Source organism: Lipotes vexillifer, unplaced genomic scaffold, assembly GCF_000442215.2.
Source record: "Lipotes vexillifer unplaced genomic scaffold, Lipotes_vexillifer_v1.1 scaffold1113, whole genome shotgun sequence".
In the NCBI taxonomy this organism is placed as follows: Eukaryota; Metazoa; Chordata; class Mammalia; order Artiodactyla; family Lipotidae; genus Lipotes; species Lipotes vexillifer.
The window spans coordinates 138665-164132 of record NW_006777938.1 but is presented as its reverse complement, the minus strand read 5'-3'; the positions used below and the strand labels follow the sequence as shown (position 1 = coordinate 164132).

The 25468-nt window shown below is 34.1% G+C and overlaps 1 protein-coding gene across 4 annotated transcripts in view; it reads right to left on the bottom strand.

The window, feature by feature from the left end:
* Nucleotides 1-25468, bottom strand: part of COP1 (COP1 E3 ubiquitin ligase) — a 229072-nt gene that overhangs the window by 65662 nt on the left and 137942 nt on the right. For all 4 annotated transcript variants that reach the window (XM_007451361.1, XM_007451363.1, XM_007451362.1 and 1 more), the window contains 2 exons: nt 3482-3599; nt 629-753 (listed from right to left, as the gene is read on the bottom strand). In XM_007451361.1, coding sequence (XP_007451423.1) covers nt 629-753; nt 3482-3599 — 243 coding nt within the window. The remainder of the gene's footprint in view (nt 1-628; nt 754-3481; nt 3600-25468) is intronic.

Below are 25468 nucleotides of genomic sequence, written 5' to 3'. Positions count from 1 at the left end.
AAACCTATATTTTTGAGCAGTCTATCAAAGTAAGAGATTTGCTTTGACAGGGGGTTCATATACATGTAGAGATAGTCAACTTTACTGAATAAAAGGCCAAGTCACTTGACAGTACTGACAAAAGTTCATATATTCAGGTATTAGATGTTTTAAAGCATTTGAACAGTACAAAATTTGACTTTTCTACTGCTAATTTAAATTTGTATAAATTATCAACAATGAAAGTCCTAGAATAACAGATCAAGACTACCCAAACAGACTGTTTATTGAAGGGAACATTATATAGGGGAAAATGAACATCAAGCTTTAGAAGACAAATGTCTCCAAAATTAAGATATCAGCAGAAACTAATATTTTCTGTCTTCTACATAACATCTATAGAAATTATATTTTACCAGAGAACAACTACAAAACGTATTTAACAATCTTATGCTATTTCATGTGGTCAGGGCTTGTGTTCAGTGAAGGAGAGAAGGACTAATGCTTTTTCTAATCCGAGGAAAATTCAACATGCTATCTTCTGAATGTATACATCATTTCCTGAATTGGTATGTAGTCTATCCCACTGAATGCAATTTCAGTGACAGATATCTATTTAAAAGTTCCAAGAAACCACAGTTTCACTTACCACAAGCTATATAATCTCCATTGGAAGCGAGGCCTACAAAGTTTTTTTCATTGATATGACCCTTGAAGGAACGTAGACAGTATGGCTTCCCTACATTCCACAGCTTTAGCTGGCTGTCTGTTGAACTGAGATAAACACAAAAAGTTAGAACAACTTTAAGATCTCATTACATGAAACCCATCACTACTAATTAGAGGCAATCCAGTTTGGTGGTTGAGAATGCAGACTCTGGAGCTAGACTGTCTGAGTCAGAATGGTCAATATGCCATTAGTTTGCTTTTGCCCTTAGGAAAGTTATACAACCTCTTTGGCCTCAATTTTTCATCAGTTAAATGTGAAATATGATGATTCCTATCTTACAGAATTAGATGAATTCTATAAGATACTGCAAAAATTAAATTAATTCATTCTAAATGCTTTCAATAGTACCTGGGCATGTAGGAAGTAACAAACATTAGCCATCATACCATCACCATCAAACAACAAGAGAGCTCTATTGGCAGTTGTGCTTAATTTCAGTTGTTCCAGTTGATTTGATTTACTTTTCAACTGTTGAATTATATTAGTATACTGAATATAAACTATTGATATTTTCACAGCTTAGTTGTACCTATAGGGGTGGAATACTATGAATGGTTGAATGGTTATCTTAATAAAATAATATGCAAATGCAGCTATTAATCAAAAAATAATTGAATATAAAAATCACTGCTAATCCTATCACACAAAGACAGTCTTAGGATTTGAATAAAATATCAAGTTTTTGTTTTCTTCTGACTTTTTGTTACAAAAATTGGATCATAACAACACATATTATTTTGTAAAGTGCTTCTTGCTTGTTCAACAATTTGTTTTACATTGTTTATGTAAAATAAATATGTTTCTATATCTTTATTAATGACTACACAATAAATCATCCTTTCTCTTGCTCTAACATTCACAGAATAGGGCACCACGCTAAATGTTTTACATAGATTATTTTATTCAGAGATTCACAACATAAGTAGTATTATTAGCTCCATTTCAGAGGTGAGGAAACAGATTTAGAAGGTTAAGGATATTTTCAAGGTACCACAGCTAGTAAATAGTAGAGCCAAGATCGAAACTGTCTTATCTCAGAGGCTACACTCCAAACACTTCTCTATTGCTTCTCATCATTTTTCAACATAACATCTATTCTTAGATATTTATGTTGTTTCTTTTGTTTTTTTTTTGGCCACGCCATGTGGCTTGTGGGATCTTAGCTCCCCAACCTGGGATTGAACCCAGGCCCCAGCAGTAGAAGCGCGGAGTGCTAACCACTGGACTGCCAGGGAATTTCTGACATTTATGTTGTTTTAAATTTGGTTTTTGCTCAACAATACTGCATTGAAAATCCCTTTATATGTGTGTGTGTGTGTGTGTGTGTGTGTGTGTGTGTGTCACAGTCCAAGAATTCAGAGGCTGCAGCAATATGTATATAGTTTAATATTACTTTTTAATATTTCCAAACATACTTGTGGGTAAATGTCTTACATACTTCTAACACAAATATGTCCAAGAGGAAAATCATCATGATTTATAAAAACTAAGAAGGAAAAAAGACTGGTGAATATACAAACTACAAATCTGCATTAAAAAGGTCAACTAAGATTTTCCAATTTATACAATTAAGTATACATATACTTCAACTAGTTGAAATCAAACTAATTGATTCAACACTTATAAGTCTGAAATTTAAGAAAAATACTTTTAACGTATAATCTATCATTCATATTTGAATCTGAATAAAAATTTAATTTACTGCCCATTATTACTCCTAAAGATGGGATACTTTTTGACTGGTTACCACTTAATTTAGATTTGTGAACTAATTTCCTCTATTAACTCCTCTTAGAAAGCTCAGCTCTCACTTTCTTTTTTTCCCTTTTTGTAACTCAATTCAAATTACCTTGTTAAATCAACTCAAATTACCAAGTTCTTATCTAGAGCAACCAGTATGGAGGCAGATGTGGTGGGAGATCCCAAGTATAAGGCACTGGCATTAATAATCTCCTAAGAGATATTAGAAACTATGTGAAAGAAAGAAAACAATGTACAATTAGGCTTGAGAAGAAATAATATGTATGAAAAAAAGGAGACTGAGAATGGGTATTTACTAGAATAATACAAAATAAAGAGAACAATGATATGGATAACAGAAAGAAGGGACTGTCTCAGTAGAAAAGCTTACTCAACAGTATTTTAGCAATTGAGATTTATTTACCTGGTTGACATCTTGTTTCCTTCAACAAAACAAAAGACAACTAAAAGCTTATTTCATGATTCTCTAGTTGAGAAGGCTTCTCAAAGGATATTTGTCAGGTGTAAGCAGTCACATTTAGAAAGTTCTCTTCAAAATATATTTAAAACTCACCACGAAATCATTGGGAGACCAAATAACATGGAATCATGAAAGTCAACCAAATATTGTTGAAAACCAAAAATGACACTACTATACTGCAATATAGATAAATATATAATAACATATTAGTGGTCTTAAATAAATAAAACACTTCTCATTCTACTGCATCAACTATATTGCTTCTCTCTGTTTAAGGAGCAGGGGCTGAAATCCAATCTGAAGTTCAAATGTTTAAGGGGGCAACATTAAAAAATAGTATCATCTGGATTTTATTCACAAATAACATATAAAAGTGAGCAATACAGACTAGGATATACATGTATTTTAATTAGACAAGTTATAAAAATTTACTATTTAAGAAAAAGTGCATATACCACAGTGTTAGTCTTCACAAAACCTACAGTGACATTACAAACTGGTAAATGATGGCATGTTAAATAAGCTCAACTTCTGAAAAGGGTAATACTCACGCAGAGACAATTTCCTCACCACTCACAAACTTTGCATAAGAGACTGCTTTTCGGTGTCCTTTGAATACCATGATTGGCTGTTTAGTGTTACGAAGATCATAGTAGTGAACACAGTGATCTAAAATAAAACAAAACAAACAAAAAGAGAAAAATGTAGTAAATGAAGAAATGGAAGGCAAAGCTTATTTTAACTGGTTTGGGTGTTTTTCATCAAATGTTTAAGAAACAATATCCCACCTATAACAGTCAGAAAACTAAGGGCAATGACTCATTTTCAAAGATAAGAAGATACAGCAGGTTTTCTGTTTTGAATCTAGGAGACTACGGTTGTGTAAAAAAGTGTATATACATATGCCAAAGTCAGTCTGAAAGGGAGTTCCACTGATATTTCTTGAGATCCTGGCTCTAGAAACAGTATTAAGGATTCAAAATAACTGGAAAATTTTTAACGTATCCTTACATTTTGATGGCTTTATAAAAGTAATGTAAACATTTTAGGTTTCTGGTTAAACAAAATGAAATATAATTTTATTCCTCCCATTTGCTTTTTAAAATACACTTTCTTGAGACATATTTTACATATAATAAAAATCTACTCACTCTAAGTACATAATTAAATGATTTTTAGTAACGTTACTCAGTGGTGCAACCAACACCATAAATCAGTTTTAGAACATTTTCTTCATCCCAATAAGATCCCTCATGCACATTTACCACCCACCACCTAGGCAACCACCATATTTTACCTCTATACGTTTGCCTTTTCTGAACACTTTATATAAATGAAATCATACAATATGTGACTTTTATGTATGGATGGCTTCTTACACTTTACATGTTTTTGCAGTCCATCCATGTTTTAACATGTGTCAGCAGTTTACTATTTTCTATTGCTGAACAGTATCCATTGCATGGATATACCACATCTTGTCTGTCCACTCACCAGTTTATGGATATTTGTTTCCATTTTTTGGTTATTGTGAATAATGCTGCTATAAACAATCACATTCAAATCTTTGCATGGACATTTATTTAGGTCTCAGGTAGACATCTGAAAAGTGTAATTACTGTGTCACGTGATAATTCTGTGTTTAACTTTTTAAGAAACTGACAGACTGGTCACTCTACCATTTCACATTCCCACCAGCAATACATGATGGTTCCAATTCCTTTACTTGAGTTCTTTGAAAGTTTTGGAAACACATATGAAACGTGTTTTGCAAATATTTTCAACCTTTCTGTTGCTTATCTTTTTAGATAAGTACAGAAGTTTTGAACTTTGATAAGGTCCAATTTATCTTTTTTTCTTTCATAGAACACACTCTTGGTGTTGCAAATACGAAAACTGACTAATCCAAGGTCTTAAAGATTTTTCTATTTTTTTCTAACAGCTTTATTGTTTTGGTTCTTACGTTTAAATCTGTGATCAATTTTAAGTTAATTTCTGTGTGTATGGTGTGAAATAAAGGCCTTAGGTCATCTTTTTGCATGTGGATGGATATGAATCCAGTTGTCCCAGTATCATTTGAGAACAGACATTTTCCCCAATGAATCGCTTTGGCACCTCTGTTGAAAATGAATGGACTATAAATAAGGATTTTCTTTTGGATTCTTAATTCTAATCAACTGATCCACAGATGTCTACTCTTCTGCCAGTACAACAATGCCTTAATAACTACAGCTTTGTAATTTTGAAATTGGGAAGAAAAAGTCCTCCAAATTTTTCTTTTTCCTCAAAATTGTTTTGCTCTTGTTTGCCCCAACTGGTATCACAGCCTTTGATAGTTGTGATACTACATCTGATTGTTTTCAACAATACCCTGGGTACAGGTCTTTTCCCACGGAGACTCTGAATCAGGTCAAATGGAGCTTTTTCTTTTCTAGTGAGTTGTAAGTCAGGTCAAATAGTGAAAGTGATCTGGAAACAGGGATTTTTGAGAAGCTCCAAAACCAGTGTTTACCCCATTGGTGACAACAAGGCTGTTGGTTTTCAAAGCTCCCATAATTATAATGTTGGTTCTTTTTTATAAATTTGCCAGTATTTTTGTTGCTTATATGGAAAAGTATTCCCACATTGCAGTTTATGTTTATTATTATAATTGCACTAAGTGATCACCTCAAATGACAGCATTCAGCTTATCCTGTTGAAGTACAAATGTATAGCTGTAATCTGTTCGGCATGTGTTAGAGTAAATATGGAAGAAAAAAATCCTCCTTCATCCGCTGTGCTCATGTTAAATTTATCAGTAAAAGACAGTAAACTTCTCTCTTGCAGTAAATAATTCAAAATTGAAAAACATTTTAGTAAAATAAGTCTTTAATTTCTCAAGTTATTTTATAACTTTAATTATAGTAAAGTCTTTAATTTCTCAAGTTATATAATATGTAAAAGATATAGGGGTATAAGTAAAGGTTAAATTATGTCATTGTGTACTGCAAAAAGATTTTTCAGTAGCTGGAATGAGAAAAGTAGTGTGGAGACTGAGTAAGAAATGCAGGTGTTTCTGTAGACATGGCAGCCTCAAAAGAAATTGTACTGCAGTACTCAGAACCAGCTTACCATGTGCGATTTATCTGCAGCAAAATATATACTAGCTATCACGTTACTGTTATGTCATCATGTTGGGTTTCTTTTCTTTTTTTGGTTTTATATTTTCATTGTATTTAGTTAGAATTTGACTTGACTTTATAGTTGCTTTAAGAGCTAGGAACACACAAAGGTGATCTTCAGTTGTACATTTGTGCATATACTTTAGCAATATTATGATATAATTTAGGTAAGTAGGTTAAGTCCTCAATAATTTTCTTTCCTTTATAAAAGGGAAGTCTTTCTGAAGTGTCACTATAATTCTAATAGTCTTAATAATTTGAAGATATAGTATATGATCCCATCTCTATTTTTCTTTTCCCCTTTTTTACTTTGAAAAATTTCAAATCTGCAGAAAAGTTGAAAGAATAATACAATGAATACCTTTGTACCTTTCAATCTAGACTCACCAACTGTAAGCATTTTACAAAATTTGCTTTATTCTCCCTTCTAAAAACAAACAAGCACACGTACTTTTTTTTCCCCTTGAACCATCTGAAAGTAAGTTTTAAATATCAGGATACTTTACCCATAAAAATGTCAGCACCCACCTTCTAAAAAGAAGAAAACTCTTCAACAATATCATATGTCATACTCGAGAAATTAATATTGACATGAGAATATAACCTAATATATATTCTGTATTCAAATATCCCAACTGTTTAAAAAATATCCTGAAAACTATTTATTTAATTTTGTTAAAGGGTCACACACTATATTTAGTTTCTATGACTGTCATTTTATATATAACATTTTCATAATACTGTTATTTTTGAAGCATCTAGGCTAGTTGTTTTGCAAAGTGTTCCACAAGTCTAAATTTATCTGAATGTTTTCTCATTATTATGCTCTTATTACATAGCTTTGACAAGATTACTATAAAACTGATGGTCCTTCCTACTGCATCACATCAGGAGGCATATAATGTTTGTTCCATTGGTGGTCCTAAATTTGATTGCTTAGTTAAATGCCCCCATGGCCTTGTCAATGTAAACAGAATCTGTTTCTTTTTCTTTAATTTTTTAATCAAACTATGCTACTTGTAAAACCATGAAGAGGAATACCAAGAAAGAACAATTTCCAGTACAATGAATAATTTTCCTATAGGGATACTAAAAAAAATAAACCAAAACAAAGCAAAACACCCAAACAAACACAATTTCACCACTAATAAGGTAATCACTGCTGATATGCTAAAATAATAGGGTGGAAATAATTTGTCTGGAATAGGTGTAGAAATATCTTATTGAACTTAATGTTTAATGAACAGTTCATTACCTTCTACTAAAGTAAGAATAAGCCAACTATAACTGATAAGTCAAAGTTTTTAAATACAGTTCATGACACAGCCACCCTAGACTGTGTTCCAAAAAGCAAGAAGACAATATGGCCAATCAGAGATCAAACTGAATTTTTAAAATCCTCGATACTATTTTCAGGTTTCCCAGATGCTTGAGAATTTATAAAAATTCTCAATGTTCCAGCTTTGGGATATCACCAAGATAGGGTTGCGATGAGAAATCCTTAGAAAGCTTTCCTTAGGCAGGGCAAATAACTTTAGTATTTAAAAACACACAGGTCGGGCTTCCCTGGTGGCGCAGTGGTTGACAGTCTGCCTGCCGATGCAGGGGACACAGGTTCGTGCCCCGGTCCGGGAAGATCCCACATGCCGCGGAGCAGCTGGGTCCGTGAGCCATGGCCGCTGAGCCTGCGCGTCCAGAGCCTGTGCTCCGCAACGGGGGAGGCCACAGCAATGAGAGGGCCGCGTACCGCAAAAAAAAAAAAAAAAAACCACAAAAAACACACAGGTCCACTGGTTACTGATATTTATCTCATATAGCTATCATTACTGTTCTTAAAAACAATAATTAATCATTTTTACCTCCTTTAAGCCTTTGATGATATCCTAACATACCACCTCAGAGATCTGAAAGAAAGCTAATCTTTGGAAACAGAAAGATCAAGCAAGTATAAGTTAAATAATACAAATGCACACGGAATACTTTGGAAGCATTTGCTTTTAACACCAGCTCTGAATCTGGTTGTTAGATCTTTGTTCATCATTTGAGAAAGAATCAGAAACTGTCATTGCTTATTTTTTTACCGTATATAAAACCCTAGAAAGACATATTAACTTTAGCTCACTATTATGTTCACTTTACTTTATGAGTCGCCCCTCCTTACCAGTCTGCAAAAGATGCACAAGCAATTGTGATATTCTCCTAGTGTCACAGAAGTAGCAACTATCTATCTGTACATTAGAGATTAAGCCACAATCATCAAATCAGCAGCAGTTAAAAACAAACGAATAAGTTTTCCAGTTCTACACATAAGGTGCTTAGAAGTTAACACTCCATCCTAACAACAACTAAAAGGTAAACAGACTAAAAAATCAACAACTATTCTAGGATCCATAAGAGAGGTGAGGGCCAAGGTCAACCGCTGACACAAAGATTGGAAAGACAAAAGCAAATACAGGGAGTCATAGCTTATCAGAGCAGAGACTCACAAGGAGAAATTGCCATGGGGAACCAGAATCTGGGTATAAAAATTTGAACTGTAACAGGTGAATTGCTGAAGGCTCAGTGTGGACAAGTCTAAGAGTTAAAAATTCCAGAAGGATCCAGTCATAGGAGTCCTCCATAATTTTGTCAGATTTATTTCTAGAAGCTTGATCAGGTTCTTAAAGGCAGAATACAGAGGATTTTTAGAGCAGTGAAAATACTCTATATGATACTATGATGATAAATACATTTGTCCAAATCCACAGAACGTACAATACCACAAGTGAACTGGTGATTATGATGTGTCAATATATATTCATCAATTGTAACAAATGTACCACTCTGGAGGGAGATATTGATAATTGGGGGTTATGCATGGGTAGGGCAGGAGGCATAGGGGAACTCTGTTATCTCCCTCTCAATTTTGGTGTGAACCTAAAACTGTACTAAAAAAAAAAAAAAGTCTTTAAAAAGAAGTCTCAGTTAAGTATCAATATATTTTCCCAAAATTAAAAACAGTAACAAAATCTCAGTTAAGAAAAAGTAGCAGAAACATTTATAATATCCTCCCTGGCTTAACTTACTTAGAACCTCAGGATATAAAACCGACTAAAGTAAGAGCTGCTCTGGTTAGAGCCCAAGGAGGAACAGGAGCCCTTTTCTAAGCCTCTTCTCTCCCTACATGTGGCTTTCCTTCCCACCTGCCAACTCTTGAGAAATATGAAGAGACATAATTTAAAAATTAATAATTTTATTATTGATCACTATGAAAACATGACTTCTTTATTTTTTCCCAAATTTATCTCTATTTATGGTAGGGAGAGAGTATATTAATTAATTTTTAATGCTTATTTCCAAAGTTCATGGGCAAATAAATACTTTTACAAATCGCTACTATGACCACTCCCAAATCCAGTTCAAAATATCAATAACACCTATTTTTTTCAATAATATCTATTTGTGTATGTTCATGATTTGTTGGTTTTAATGATCTCTGATGGAAGAAAATGTGTTTCCTCTAAAAGAGTTTCTCTTGTGCTGTCTCTAAAACTAGACTGGCAACAGGGAACATATTGTTTAAATCTTCATACTCACTAATACGACCCAGTACAATGTTCTATACATAGACAGTAGTGGCTAAACAATGATATCATTGTAAGCTTTATCACTTGGAAACGCAGAAAAATAGGTATCACATATAGATAAGTTTTAATGTTTGTGTTTGTTATTTGAATTCATCTGAAAGTATAAACAATGAATTACTTGTGGAATATATAGTTTTATTACCATACTGCTGTAGTAGGTTACAGATAAACATAAACCACACAATCTAAAATATTCACAGTGGCTTATAAAACATTAAATAAGCACAAAATGTGGGCAAAATTTCCTGGTTTCGCAGTTTGCCTTCTTTAGAATCAGTCTCTACATAATAAAATGTGTGCTAATTACCAGGGAAATTTAAGGATCTGTTTTCCTCTTCTGCTTAGGAGGTGATATTTTTTTAAAAATTAGATTTTTATAAAATTATTCAAACATCATAAATCTAAATTCAGAGGCAATGTCTTGCAAATCTAAATGGCTTTAGAAATATAAAATGGGCATGCCCACACTAGAAATAAAAGACTGAAATACATACTCAAAATGCAGTAGAAAATTATTTCCTCAATGTAGTAGAAAATTATTTCCTAGTTTGCTAAGTTTATGTATAGCCAAACTAACCACCTGAAAAAATATGTGAATATTTATTTTGTGAGAATTAATTTGCTTCAGTCTTTACTGATCTGCTTTACTTCAATCTCTTTTCACAAAATGGTTGTCTAAATTAATGGTAGTAGGAAAGAACCAAAGGGAAAAAAAAACTAAATAGTTTTTATACAGCATTTAGCTGAAAACTTTTAAAATTTTAATAAAATAACCCAATCAGGGGATTTGGTCTTTGAATTGGTAAATTTAATCTGTTTCAATTTACTGGGTTCAGATTAGTCAGATATCTGGATTAATGCTCATCACCTTAGTTTTTACTTTTTATCTTGGCTTTTTCTATGGTTCTTCATTTCCTTGTTTCCTGCATGCTATAGATTGAGTTCTTTTTAATACAGATTGAGTTTTCTCTCCTACTGTAGGTTTGGAAGTAGAGATTCTATTTCTATTCTTTAATGATTATGCTTAAAATTGTAGAATGAATGTATGACTTGAAGAACAAAGTTAATTAATATTGTTACACAGATTATACAAAAACCTTAGATTGTTTTCCATTTCATCAATACTCCTCCAAAACCTCGGTTACACTTTGTCCAAATTTTTACTTCCATCTTTTTAAAACATCCAAATTAGTCTCATTTTTCTATTACTGTTGTTGTTGTTTTATTCAGTCAATGCTAAGATTTACCCACATTTATGAATTTCTTTGCTCACAAGATTTCACTCCTTGTATTTTATTCAATTCTTGATTTAATTCTCTTCTTTTGTCTGTTTCTCTGTGGTGGGCGCAAGAAGAAGCAGCATCCTATGCCATGAAGTCAGTGGTTAGAATTCTCAGGGGTCCAGCTCCTCTCCACCACTCAGAGCCCAGGCTAAGACAAAGTTTCTGGAGATTTCCCCATGTAGATACACAGATAGGCAATTACAACACTCTAGGTACACACTTCCCAGGTCCACACCACCTGTTCCCTCCCCACTAACTCTTCAATATCCAGGTCTCTGGATTACTGAGGCCAGCAACTTTCCATTACCACCAGGCAACATAACTTCAGCTCACATGTTTACTTCTCTGGTTTTCATATTCTGCTTTGTTTGTGACCCTTTGTGATTTCCATACTTTATAAGCTATGAATCTAAAATAATATTTTATATATTTTATCTAAAATAATGATTATGTAAAATAAATAAAATGTTTATTGGCAGAGGATTTTCAGTTTATCTAGTCTATCACACTGTTAGAACCAGAACTCCCTTTTGAGAATTTTATTACTTCAATTGGTATAACCATTTGAGGCAAGTTTCAAAATAAAAGACTGATTAACCCTTCACTACGCCAAGTAACTACTTTTCTGGTGCAATTCACAGCTGTCCCTCCATTTCCAGAGGTACTTTCATCCAACCCAGGGTATTTTTATTAATATAAAGTATATTTCTATATTAAGTTTATTTCTATAGCAAGTGTCTTTCTATAGCAGTAATATAATAGGTAGACTCCATGCAAGTAAATGATTGAAAACTAATCTAAAATGGAGAATTTAAGTGCAAAAGATAATGTAGATTTGGGGTTCAGTCTATTTAATGACCTCCTTTATGCTTTTTAAAAAGTCATAATGAATCCTATTATCTCAATAATAACAGTTCATAACAAAAAACAATTTGGCTTTTCTCTTTTACTAGACAGATTTGGTCCTTATGTTTTGCTAAATGCTATTAAAACAGAGACTTAGTATTTTAATTCAGCTATGTTCATCAGACAAAAACAGCTTTCTTACTATGACATATAAAGGGTCTTCATTATTTAGCCTACATCTGCATTTCCAAATTCTTGTTCCACCAATTCAGGAACGTGTAAATATTTTTAGCATAGTTATTCTTGTCCCAGAAGAAGACAGAAGGGGTACACATGAAAATGATATAAGGAGCAATTTCAGAATACAAATGCTTGGTCTCCTCTCTGAAGATTCTAATTCAGTAGGTCTATGATAGGGCCCAGACATGAATAATGTTTCAGCTTCTCAAAAAAGACTGATATGTCTCAGAATGTAAAAACACTATTCTAATGCTATTTTTTACAACATACTATAACTTATTTGCTTGTCTGCCTTATCTAACTGTAACAACTTGAGGGGTAGGATTATTTATTTTTGTATACATAGTAACAAATACAAAGTTATTTTTAAAATAAGTGTTTGTGAAGTTAATAAATCAATGATATAATTCTGATGAAAAGAATTCCGTATCCTGATTAATGTGATAGAGCGGGTAATTTTTTTTTTTCTAATGGCACATGGTCTAGTTCCTCTAATCACTATTTACTTTCCCTTTAGGGACTATAAGAAATCTTTAGATATATGTTACACATTGGATAAGCAGATCTGTAATTAAAGTGGAGACTACAAAGTTCATTGTGCTTAGGCTGATCAGTATCATAACATTCTATTTGTGGATCCGGGGTGCAGCTAAGTATCACTTACCTGGTGGTCTCACAAGATGTTTCAACCCAGAATGACCACAGCTTCCTAATACTAACACACCCCTATTATGTGTCTTCTAATATATTTTATTCAGAATTCAGTATTCTAGAGTTATACAAAATCAAGTGGCTGCTTTTGTTTCTATTTTCTGCAATTTATATCTGGAATAGAACCATCTTTTTGTATCCATGCATCCATCCTCCACCTAACCATCTGTCCATCCATCCATGCAGGTAGGGTTATTAACATCTTAAACTTATCACAGTTCCAGAGTTAATTAAACCACAGTTTTTTGGTTGCTTGAAAAATCTTTGTTTTTATTTGTAAAAAAAGATTTTTTGGCTGGATATAGAATTAGGGGTTAAAAAAACTTTTTAGCACTTTAAATGTGTGGTGGGTCCATTGGTTTTTGGTCTGTATAGTTTATAATGAGAAGGTTGCTATAACTTTTATCTTTCACAGTATGTTTCTCTGTCTTCAAGATTTCTCTTTGTTTTGGACATTCTGACTATGATATATCTAGGTATTTTTGGTCTGTTTGTTTTTATCGTGTTTGAGGTTCTGTGAACTTCTGGTATCTAAGGTTGGTTATCTTTCACCCATCTTGAAAAATTCTTGATCTTCATCTCTTCAAATATTTCTTCTTTCCTTTTCTTTCCTTCTGCTTTTACAACTCCAATTACAAGTATGTTTGACTGTTTGACATTGTCCAGCAACTCTTTGCTACTGTGTTCTGTCTTTCCCTCCCACTCTTTTCTTTGTGTTTCACTGTGGATAATTTCTATTGACCTATCTTCAAGTTCATCTAGTTCTTAGTTTGTACCCAATCTGCTGATAAGCACATCAAAGAAGTCTTTGTTTCCGACATTAAGATTTGTATTTCTAGTATTTCCATTTCACTTTTAAAAAATACTTTGCATTTCTCAGGTGAAATTCTTCATCTTTTCAAGCACATTGTTTATCTTTCCCACTAGATCCTTTAACATGTAATCATTTATTTTAAAATTTCTGTCTCATACCCCAACATCTGCGTTATCTATAAAACGAATGGGTCCTTTGAGTCTTGACAACAGGATGCTTATTCTTACTTATTTGTATACCACATACTTTTAAATTAAAGGTAAGAGATCATATATAGAACAGTAGACTCTGAGGTAAACCGTATTTCTGCCTGGAAATGAGTACCTCTTTTTCTGTCAGGCCATTAGTGTGATGGAATCAACTAACTTAGTCAGTGGTTGAGCTGAGTTTTGGGTTTGGTTGTTAAGCTCACTGTTGTGAAGTGCATCACAGGCTTCAAATTTTTCCAGCAATGAACTGTCATCACTTTGTGCTTAGTGTAGTCCTGGGGCAAGAGAAACTCTTCTCAGTATTCCTGCTCTACTGCTACTTTTCAACAATTCCTGCATGTCTGAGCCTAGGAGAGGGTCTTTCTCTATGTTACTGTCCCTCCCCTGGTGGTAGAGGACCTCTTCTGTTTTTCTGGTGGTAGGATTCTGTTTGGAGAGGGGTTCTCAGTTCTTCTGTTCCATCATGAGTCCTAGGAAGGGTGCAAATGCCTGAGTTTCTGGTATGGGGCTTCTTAAGCCTTCCAACCCCTCACCATCATGGCAGGCAAATTCTACATAGCATCTGAGGCAGGTCTTAGACAAGAGAGAGTTTTCATGCCACTCAATCAGTGGTAGTAGATCTCTGCTTTGTATTATGCAGGATCCTGAGCCCAAGAAGTTTTCCTGCTTCTCTCCTAAGAGCTTAAAGCTTCTGCTCGATATGAGAAGAGGGTCTGGAGAAAAAGGTGATATTTTCTGCTGGTCTTTCATCAGGAACTCATCACTTCATGAATTTCTGACTGTCATTGATGCAGGTTACTGTCTTGCCTCATTCATTCTGTGAGCAGCCAGTGGAGGGTCATGGAGAAAAGCTTATGAGTAAGTGTGCATTCCTCTTTTGTTCTGGACTTCTAATTATTCTACACTGCTATGCCAGCCCACACTTGGCCTTTAAGAATGTGTTAACATTTTAGCTCATTTCTTCTTACCAGCTTCTATGGTGGCTACTTCTTCCTCTTGTGGTCTGCAAATGGTGAAAATGTTCATATGTCCTATCTTTCCTCGGAGGGGCTTGGCATTCCTTGGAATTCAGTTACCCTGCCTTGTGACTTCAGCTCTCTGACAGGCAGGGGTCAAGAAAAGTTATAATTTTGTAGCTCATATAGTGTTTTCTGTTTTTAAGATGAGGGTAACATTTCTCATGGAAGAGAAAAAGAAGGAAAGAGAAAAAGAAGTAAGGGGAGTTGAGAGAGAGCACTAGAGAACATGAGCAAGCAAGAGTCAGCACATGTACAGGCAAGGAAAAAAGTTTCTGAGATTCTGAACTTCTTTCTACAACCACAGATGGTTCTACAATAGTTGAGAGAGTTCAGGTTTTCAGATTCATGCATGAATTTATGAAAAAATCCACATCTTACTAAAACTCCTTGATTTACATCATAAAAATACATATTTCTTTACAATTAAAATATTTAATTTATTTAATGTTGTGCAATAACTCATTTAAAGACTAATCTAACAATTAAAGCATTTAGTACCTAATTTTTTACTAGTAATTGCCACTCATTGATTCTCTGCCACCTACAATGATCTATCTATTAGATCCCAAAATTAACTAACCAAGCAGACTTCTAATTTCTTTTCTAAAAGAATACTAAAAAACTATACCCTCATAAATTTTTAAATCAATGTTTAAAATTTTTCATCATTTGCCATTTATAACATATTTAAATGACATTTTAAAATATGAATTAAGTATATCTAATGAAATCTAAACACCACAGTAATTTGATGTCAAACATCATCCACTAAAAAATATACAGAAACAAGATATTCTTTAAGACTGGAAAACTTCACATAATCTTTTCCTTGAATTTGTATTTTCATTCCCCTTGCAAAATAAAATGTATCCCATTGATTTTATACTGTCTTTTTTTTTTTTGCGGTACGTGGGCCTCTCACTGCTGTGGCCTCTCCTGTTGTGGAGCACAGGCTCCGGACGCGCAGGTTCCGCGGTCATTGCTCACGGGCCCAGCCGCTCCGCGGCATGTGGGGTCTTCCCAGACCGGGGCACGAACCTGTGTCCCCTGCATCGGCAGGTGGACTCTCACTGCGCCACCAAGGAAGCCCTATACTGTCTTTTTAGGCTAAGTCTTATTTAGCATTCTCTCTTCTTTGAAAAAAGGATATATAATACAAACATTAATTTAATTTTCTGTGACCAAAATGCTCTAATTGTAAGATATTTTCTCCATTTGAGTTACTATTAAAATTATCAGTATACAATTGATAAAAAAAAACAGTAATATTTTATTAGAAATACAGGTTGTGGCACACCCTCTCCCTCTGCCTTTTGTACTGACTGTGTTCTGGTAACTACAAATGAATATTACCTATTCTTAGAATTCCATTCTTACTGTTCAGCATTAATTCTATTCCTATAGTTCATTTATATATTTATATAGATATAGTCAGAAATGTAAAATTTCCTCACAGTAATGTCATTCAATTTTTTAAATCCCAAGTTTGTGCCCAAAATCACACAGCCACTTATTATCAAAAATATTTTTAATGATCTGACATCCTTATTGGACCAGTCTTTAATTTTTTATTGAATACAAAGAACTAGAACCATCTACCTTGCTACCTAGTAATGAAGAGTACTTTAAAATCAGAATTTTTGCAAAGTACTAAAACGGGTTTACTAACATCAAATCAAATGTGAAGAAACACAATCCCTTATCCCAAGCACCTGGGGCAGATAAGTTTCATAATTCTGAATTTTTCAGACTTTGAAAGGAAATATGCTTCATATTATGCAACACTCCAAGTAAGGTCTATGTCCACACTCTGTAATCAAATACATTAATATTTCTACTGGAAAACTTATGAACAATTACATGAAATAGGATATATAAAGATAAGTAGCTCTGCTCTGTATCTAATCACGCCATCAAATGAAAATGAGTTTTTGGTATTCAGAGCTTTCTAGATTTTCAAATCACAGATAATGGACTATGGACCAGTATCAATTATACCTGTTTATTTGTCCAACTGAAGTAAGAAGATCTACGTTCAATATTTGGTGCTAATGGCTTCTTTGTTTTGCTCCCATGGAGCTTGAGAATAAGGAACAATGCATACATTTTTTGACAATACTCAGAAGAAGAAAAAAGTCCTTTAAAGAAAAAAAAACTTCACCCACTTTCACTCTCTTACTCAACAAATACCTAAAGTAAAATAACTCAAATTACAAAATATACTTTTTCTAATGCCATGTTTCTTAATAGAAATACCTGTAAGACAAATAATGACAGCAAGTTACTCTAGTAACATTTAGAAGAAACATCCCTTTGTCAGATTAATCCTGAGGGTTTTACAACCTGGTAAAATGTACGATGTTAAGGTTCATGATAATGAGAAATATGTTTTTCTCTTGTAAAACAGAAAAAAGCTATTATAAAAGTTGAAATATGGGGACTTCCCTGGCAGTCCAGTGGTTAAGACTTTGCCTTCTGGGGACTTCCCTGGTGGCGCAGTGGTTAAGAATCTGCCTGCCAATGTAGGGGACACAGGTTCGAACCCTGGTCCAGGAAGATCTCACATGCTGCGGAGCAACTAAGCCCGTGCGCCACGACTACTGAAGCTTGCGCTCCAGAGCCTGCGTGCCACAAATACTGAGCCCAAGTGCCACAACTACTGAAGCCCGCGCTCCTAGAGCCTGTGCTCCACAACAAGAGAAGCCACCAAAATGAGAAGCCTGTACACTGCAACGAAGAGTAGGCCCTGCTCCCCGCAGCTAGAGAAAGTCCACGCACAGCAATGAAGACCCAATGCAGCCAAATTAATTAATTAATTAATTAATTTTAAAAAAATTAAAAGACTTCACCTTCCAATGCAGGGGGTGCGGGTTCGATCCCTGGTCGGGGAGCTAAGACCCCCACATGCCTCGTGGCCAAAAAAACAAAACAAGAAACAGAAGCAATACTGGAACAAATTCAATAAGGACTTTAAAAATGGTCCACATCAAAAGAAAAAAATCTTAAAAAAAAAAGTTGAAGTGGAAAAGGAGAACTGGAATGATACCTCAGGCTTCACTGTCAGGTATATCAACTTACATATGAAATTTGAGGACCTAAAAGTTGATGTTCTTAAATCTGTAAGTTTCTACACAAACCCGAAATGCTTTTAGTGCTCCATCAGGGTTTTCTTACTCCAGTTTGGAGACCTTTGCTTCAGATTACATGTCAAGTATTTAAGCATGTACTTCTATATGTGAAGATTTTGTAAAGCATGCGCCTAAAGGTAGCAGAGTATTTTTACGTAGATTTTCTTCCTGTGCTTTCAGACAAGTGGAATCCAGTGAATGTGACATAGTTAGCTAAAGTACATTGATACTCTATAAGTGATGATTTTTTATAAACAGAAGACGATTAGAGCCTTGATAATTATGTAGAGAAATAGCCTTTATGACAATATCATAAAATTTCCCAGAACAGTGTACTAATTAGCCATTGCCACAAAATTGCTGTGTAACAAACTATTCTAAATTTTAGTAGCTTAGAACCGTCATTTATTTTCACAGATCTGAGGGACAGCTTAGGGTTGGCTGATTTCAGTAGAGCTTATTTATTTGTCTGGAGGTTGGATGATTTGGCTGGGGCAAGTCAGTACCACTCCAAGTGGCTTTCTTCCTCCCCCTGGGACCAGTAGCTAGCTTGAGCATGTTCTCTTCATGGTGATGGCAGAGGGGGAAGAGTAAGCAAGCCCAACTGTGAAAGCATATTTCAAACTTCTGGTCAATTTCACACCTAACCATCACTTGGAAAGCACTGTTAGTGTCAAAGCAAGTCACATGGCCAAGTCCAGAGTCAGGGTGGAGTTGTTTCCCACAGTGTTGGAAAGCACTGTTTAGTGTCAAAGTACATAAATACAGGGAAGGATAAAGAACTGAAACCAAAAATGCAATTTAATATAAATATTAAAATCTGAAACAAATCTTTCAGCATCTTATAATAGCTTAATATTGATTAATAGAGACCAATTAAATTGGCTCTGTTGTTAAAGTAAAATTTGTAGAGTCTAAAACACAGTTTATATAGCTTAAGATGAATTCAGAACCACTAGAGGAAGAAGTGACTCTTAAAATACTAAGAGGTGCAAGCACTGAATTTACACCTTAGACAGTCACAGAGAGATGAAATAATGATCACTAAACAGAAAGAAAGCTAGATTAGATAGGCTTTAGAGCTTTTGGTTTGTAATACTGACATGCAATCTATATGTTCTATTTTAAACTAAGATCTCTAGGGGGATAAAGAATAGTCACATTTTATTTAATTCAATTAAGCCCTTTAAGATAATATTTTAACCATGGTCTCTGTCTAGTGATATCTAACTCAGACACTAGTACCTAAATTTTATATTTTCTGGAGCAGCCCTTTATAATATAGCCTCTTCTCCAATCCTCATTCTAATTCTCCCACTAAAGAAATAATCTATAAATTACATGATTCATCACTCTACTACTCTGTTAAGTATCAATATATTTAAAAAAAACTAACCTTGCAAACAAAATCTGAAAACACCAAATAAATATTTAAATTCAGAAAAAATGATTTCAATTTTTTAACATAGGTTTTTCAAAAATATTTAAAGTATTTCATATGACAGATTTACAATGATCTACAACAGTAAGCCACATTTAGAAGTCAATTTTTTAAAACCTCAATGAGGAAAAACACATTTTCTGGAACCCTTTAAGTAAATCACATATATCAGGATGTAAAAACCTTCTCTTATTGAGTGAATATCTGAATAAACAATGACAACCTTATCTATTCTGGCATTAAGCTTGTTCTAAAAATTCCCTTAAACATAACCCATCCTAGCTGTCTGTAGGTGCTTGCAGAAAGGAACATAAATGATGTAGCTGAAACTGAAGTGTTAGTGGCTTACTGGGAAGAGAAACAACAAAAATTGATGAAGTCTCAATCTTTTATTAAAAAAAAAAAACTTAAGAGAGACTACCACGTATGTTTATTCACTTAAACCATTTTCACTTATAACTGCCAAAAACTCAATTATAAGAAGTTTCTATTGTAATATCTTAAAAGTATTTAATGATATATTTTATGAATTTTCTATATGCTAAATTTTTAGCATTTGTTTAAATTAGTCTACATCTTTTCCATCTTTTTAAAAAAATTTCTTTCTGATTTGGAAAGTAGCCTGCATATAGACAGTTTATAAACGTGTGAAGAGTTTCAACATCTTTGTAACTACTACAGTGATTACAACTACAATATTAAAGCCTCCTGTACATCACATTTTTTCCCTCCTTCTGAGAGGTAACTGCCATATTTGAACTTAGAACAATTATTTCCTTTTTTTTTTTAGTGGTTTGACCACATATTCCTATGGTCAATGCACATATTCCTAAACACTGTAGTTTGTTTTACATGCTCATGAATAGAATTGTACTGTGCATTTTTCTGTGACTTTCATTCAACATTTATTATGCTTGTTACTCATCCACATCAGTCCATGGAGCTGCAGTTCATTCATTTTCACTGTTGAATATGTTCTACAGTGTGAATATGCAACTACATACATTATTTAAATACATGTTTCTCTAGGGCAAGGTTTCTCAAACTTTACAGTGCATAAGAATTACCTGGGGAGCCTGTTCAAAAACAGGTTCCTGGGGTCCACCTTCAGAAATTCTGATTCAGTAGGTCTTGGTCAGGGTGTTAGAATTTGCATTTCTTACAAGCTCCTAGGTGATGCTGATGCTGATGCTGTGCAGAATACGCTTTGAAGAGCAAAGCTGCAGGATGTATTTATCACTTCCTTATTTATTTGAAAGAGTTCTTCATGTAATATAGATATGAAGATTTCTGTCATTTATATGTGTTCTACATATTTTCTCCCAATTAATGACTTTTTTTTTTTTATTTTTTGCGGTACGCAGGCCTCTCACTGTTGTGGCCTCTCCCGTTGCGGAGCACAGGCTCCGGACACGCAGGCTCCGCGGCCATGGCTCACGGGCCCAGCCGCTCCACGGCATGTGGGATCCTCCCGGACCGGGGCACGAACCGGTGTCCCCTGCATCGGCAGGCGGACTCTCAACCACTGCGCCACCAGGGAAGCCCCCCAATTAATGACTTTTTAAGAAATTATTTTCCAGGTATTATTTGGTAAATAGAAGTTTTTAATTTTACTATAGCCAAATTTATCGACCTTTTATTTATGGCTTATACTTTTTGTATCTTAAAGCCTTCCCTATTACAAGATCATGAAGATATTCTCTCTTAACTCACTTTCTAAATACTTTATATTTTGCTATTCACATCTAGGTTGTGTTGTGACCTGGAATCGATTGTGTACTGTACGGCGTATGAATTATGACATCATTTTCCCACACCAATTGTCCAACTATGAAAATTCCATATTTTCCAAACTCCTGTGCAATATGATCTTTGCCAGGTATCAAACATCCATGCATTTGTAAGTCTATTTTTGGTTCTGTTCCACTAGTCTATCTATTCCTGTGCCAAAATAAAACTGTTTTCATTTATCTTTCCTTATCCTTGTTTTAAATGTGTCTCTTGTAAAGAGTATATTATTGCATTTTGAACATTTTAACTAGTCTGTTAACCTGCAGCTTTAACTTGCAGCTGTTAAGTCGTTTCCATTTACAATAATTAGATACATCTGAATTTCTATCAGCTTATTTTCTGTTTTTTAGCTATCCCAAATTTTCTATGCTTCCCCCCTTTCCATTCTCATTTCCTTTTTGATTAGCCAAATATTCTACTCCTCCCTGCTGACCCCAATAATAATTTGAATTTTGTGCTTTGCTTCTATTATTTTAATGATCTTTCTAGAAAGCGTATCATGTATTTTGTACTTTCCCATGTTTGTAGTGACTGCTCAATATTAGTTTCAAAAAATGAATGATCATGTCTATCATATTAGTAACAACTGAATAATAAATGCTTGACTTTAAAATATCTCTGCATTTAATATGAATATAAAATTTCCTGTGAAGCCCATTTTTTAAAAATATCTAGCTAAACAACACTTACAGCCTGGAAGGCAAGACAGACATAAACAGATGAAAGATTTACTAGGTGCCTCAAAGTTGTTCTTAACTTCTAGACTATCAAAAGTAAATTTTACAACAAAATAATAGAATAGTTTGTTTCTTGAATATTGGCGTTATGCATGCCACTTCCATTTGCATTCACACGGATTACTTAGAAACTTGAAAACAAAATGTCCTTGATGTAGTATAGGTAACTGAAACACATGTTCATGAATGCTCTGATGCTAATTAAGACTTATTAAATAAATATTCAGACATTTAATTTATTTAAATGTGAAGGAAAAGACATCCCCACTGGCAACCACTATATAAAATAAAAAACAAGGCAGATTTATGAACCTAACAAACCTAAAATATATCCCATTAAATAAAGAAGAAAAAATGTTTAAGATATCCTGAGCACTTACATATCTATCAAGTTTCTCCATGTTAGCTCTATAAAATGAAACTAAACTAAACACCAGGTTCTTAAGTTGAAAGGGATGAATTATATTTTGGGGACAGATATAGGAGGAAGGCATGGAAGAGCAGAAGGTAGTCCAAAAATTCACATCAGAGATCTAAAGATAACCTAAAACTATGTGTATTTTACATAATGTGCATATTCATCTTTTAGAATCCATCTTGGTTTTTAAAAACAATATTCTAAAAAAGAAAAATACCTATTGGTCATCTCCACAAAAAAAGCTCCCTATCTATGGAAAGACACTTGTAAAAGTATTTTAAGAAGTACCTCTGAAGAGACAGTTTAATAATGTGTGATCAAGGGGAACTTAAGCTTTATCTGTAACGTATCAAAGTTGAGAATGAGGATTTAACCTTGTACTACTTGTATAATTAAATATAAACAAATTTTAAATGATTACATACATTTTTAAAAGTGGAAGATACATATGTAAGATACGTAGTCTCTACTGAGAATCAAGAAATCTTTATGAAAGACGAAGCTTTATAAAAATTCTTCTCAGTGAAAATTTTCAAAGAATAAACAACATAAGTCAAGTATAAGGAATACTGAAGGCAATCATGGAGCGCCTAGAACAGAAAGCAAAGGACTCTGTGTTTATTCTTTAAACAATAAGAAACAACTGCAAGTCTGAGAGTCAGGAAAGTAATATCAGTACTTAAAAATTAATTAATCAACAAAACCAAACCAACCAAAAAGGTTATTTTTTCCTTTTGAAGACTAAGAGTTATCACATATCAAATCACAAAAACTAGAAAGTACTGAAAATGGGAAAACAAATGGTATATGTTTATGTGTATGAACTGTTTAGTTTGCTGACAGTAACAAAGAGTTTACAGCAACCAAAACTGAAAATGTTCAGAAAACAGTTTAAATAGAATATTTCAGAATTCCTGTTTGTTCTAGAAACATTATTCCTTCCCAGTGAATATGTTATTAGTATAAATATCAATCTTGAATCAGAATAATATGAATCTTACCTTTGATTTATATCACTAATTTTTGGGGGGAAGAACACAACTATTATTACTTTAAAGAATATAACTTAGGAGTACCCACATTTCCTATCTGTTATACTAACTACAGTTTTAAAACTTGCAAAATGCTTCAAGTTAGTAAGCAAGCAACTCTACCATTCTATTAAAACCACAGATTGTTAGTAGTTCTATTTATTTTAGTCTTACAATGTTCTCTCAAACTGGCTTTAGAGAAGATGAATTGGAAAGGAATGGTTTTTCTACCTTTTTCTACTCAATAAGAAAACATCATGTAGTAATCAACTAACAAGACAATTAATAAACACCTTTACCATTAGGTCAAAAAACTTGCTCTGCTGAATGGATACAAAAACAAGACCGTATATATGTTGTCTACAAGAGACCCACTTCAGACCTAGGGACACACCACACACAGACTGAAAGTGAGGGGATGGAAAAAGATATTCCATACAAAAGGAAATCAAAAGAAAGCTGGAGGGCTTCCCTGGTGGCACAGTGGTTGAGAATCTGCCTGCAAATGCAGGGGACACGGGTTCAAGACCTGGTCTGGGAGGATGCCACATGCCGCATGGCAACTAGGCCCGTGAGCCACAACTACTGAGCCTGCGCGTCTGGAGCCTGTGCTCGGCAACTAGAGAGGCCGTGATAGTGAGAGGCCCGTGCACCGTGATGAAGAGTGGCCCCCGCTTGCCACAACTAGAGAAGGCCCTCGCACAGAAACGAAGACCCAACACAGCAAAAATAAATAAACTTCCACCTCCAACATCTTCTAAGGAAAAAAAAAAGAAAGAAAGCTGCAGTAGCAATTCTCATATCAGACAAAACAGACTTTAAAATAAAGACTATTACAAGAGACAAAGAAGGACACTACATAATAATCAAGGGATCAAGCCAAGAATAAGATATAACAAATATAGATATATATGCACCCAACATAGAAGCACCTCAATACATAAGGCAACTGCTTACAGCTATAAAAGAGGAAATCAACAGTGACACAATAATAGTGGGGGACTTTATAACACCTCACTTACACCAAATGACAAATGAAACAAACAGAAAATTAATAAGGAAACACAAGCTTTAAATGACACAACAGACCTGACAGATTTAATTGATATTTATAGGACATTCCATCCAAAACCAGATTACACTTTCTTCTCAAGTGCACATGGAACAATCTCCAGGAAAGATCACAACTTGGGTCACAATTCAAGCCTCAGTAAATGTGAGAAAATTGAAATCATATCAAGCATCTTTTCTGATCACAACGCTATGATATTAGAAATCAATTACAGGGAAAAAAACATAAAAAACACAAACACATGTAGGCTAAACAGTACGTTATTAAATAACAAAGAGATCACTGAAGAAATCAAAGAGCAAATCAAAAAACACCTAGAGACAAATGAAAATGAAAACACGACTATCCAAAACCTATGGGATGCAGCAAAAGCAGTTCTAAGAGGGAAGTTTATAGCAATACAATCCTACCTCAAGAAACAAGAAAAATCTCAAATAAACAACCTAACCTTACACCTAAAGGAACTAAAGAAAGAACAACAAAACCCAAAGTTAGCAGAAGGAAAGAAATCATAAAAATCAGAACAAAAATAAATGAAATAGAAACAAAGAATGCAATAACAAACATCAATACAACTAAAAGGTGGTTCTTTGAGAAGATTAACAAAATTGATAAACCATTAGCCAGACTCATCCAGAAAAAGAGGGAGAGGACTCAAATCAATAAAATTAGAAATGAAAGAGAAGTTACAACAGACACCGCAGAAATACAAAGCATCCTAAGAGACCACTACAAGCAACTCTATGCCAAGAAAATGGACAACCTGGAAGAAATGGACAAATTCTTAGAAAGGTATAGCCTTCCAAGACTGAATGAGGAAAAAATAGAAAATATGAACAGACCAATCACAAGTAATGAAGTTGAAACTGTGATTAAAAACCTTCCAACAAACAACAGTCCACGACCACATGGTTTCACAGGTGAATTCTATCAAACATTCAGAGAAGAGCTAACACCCATCCTTCTCAAACTCTTCCAAAAAACTGCAGAGAAAGAAACACTCCCAAACTC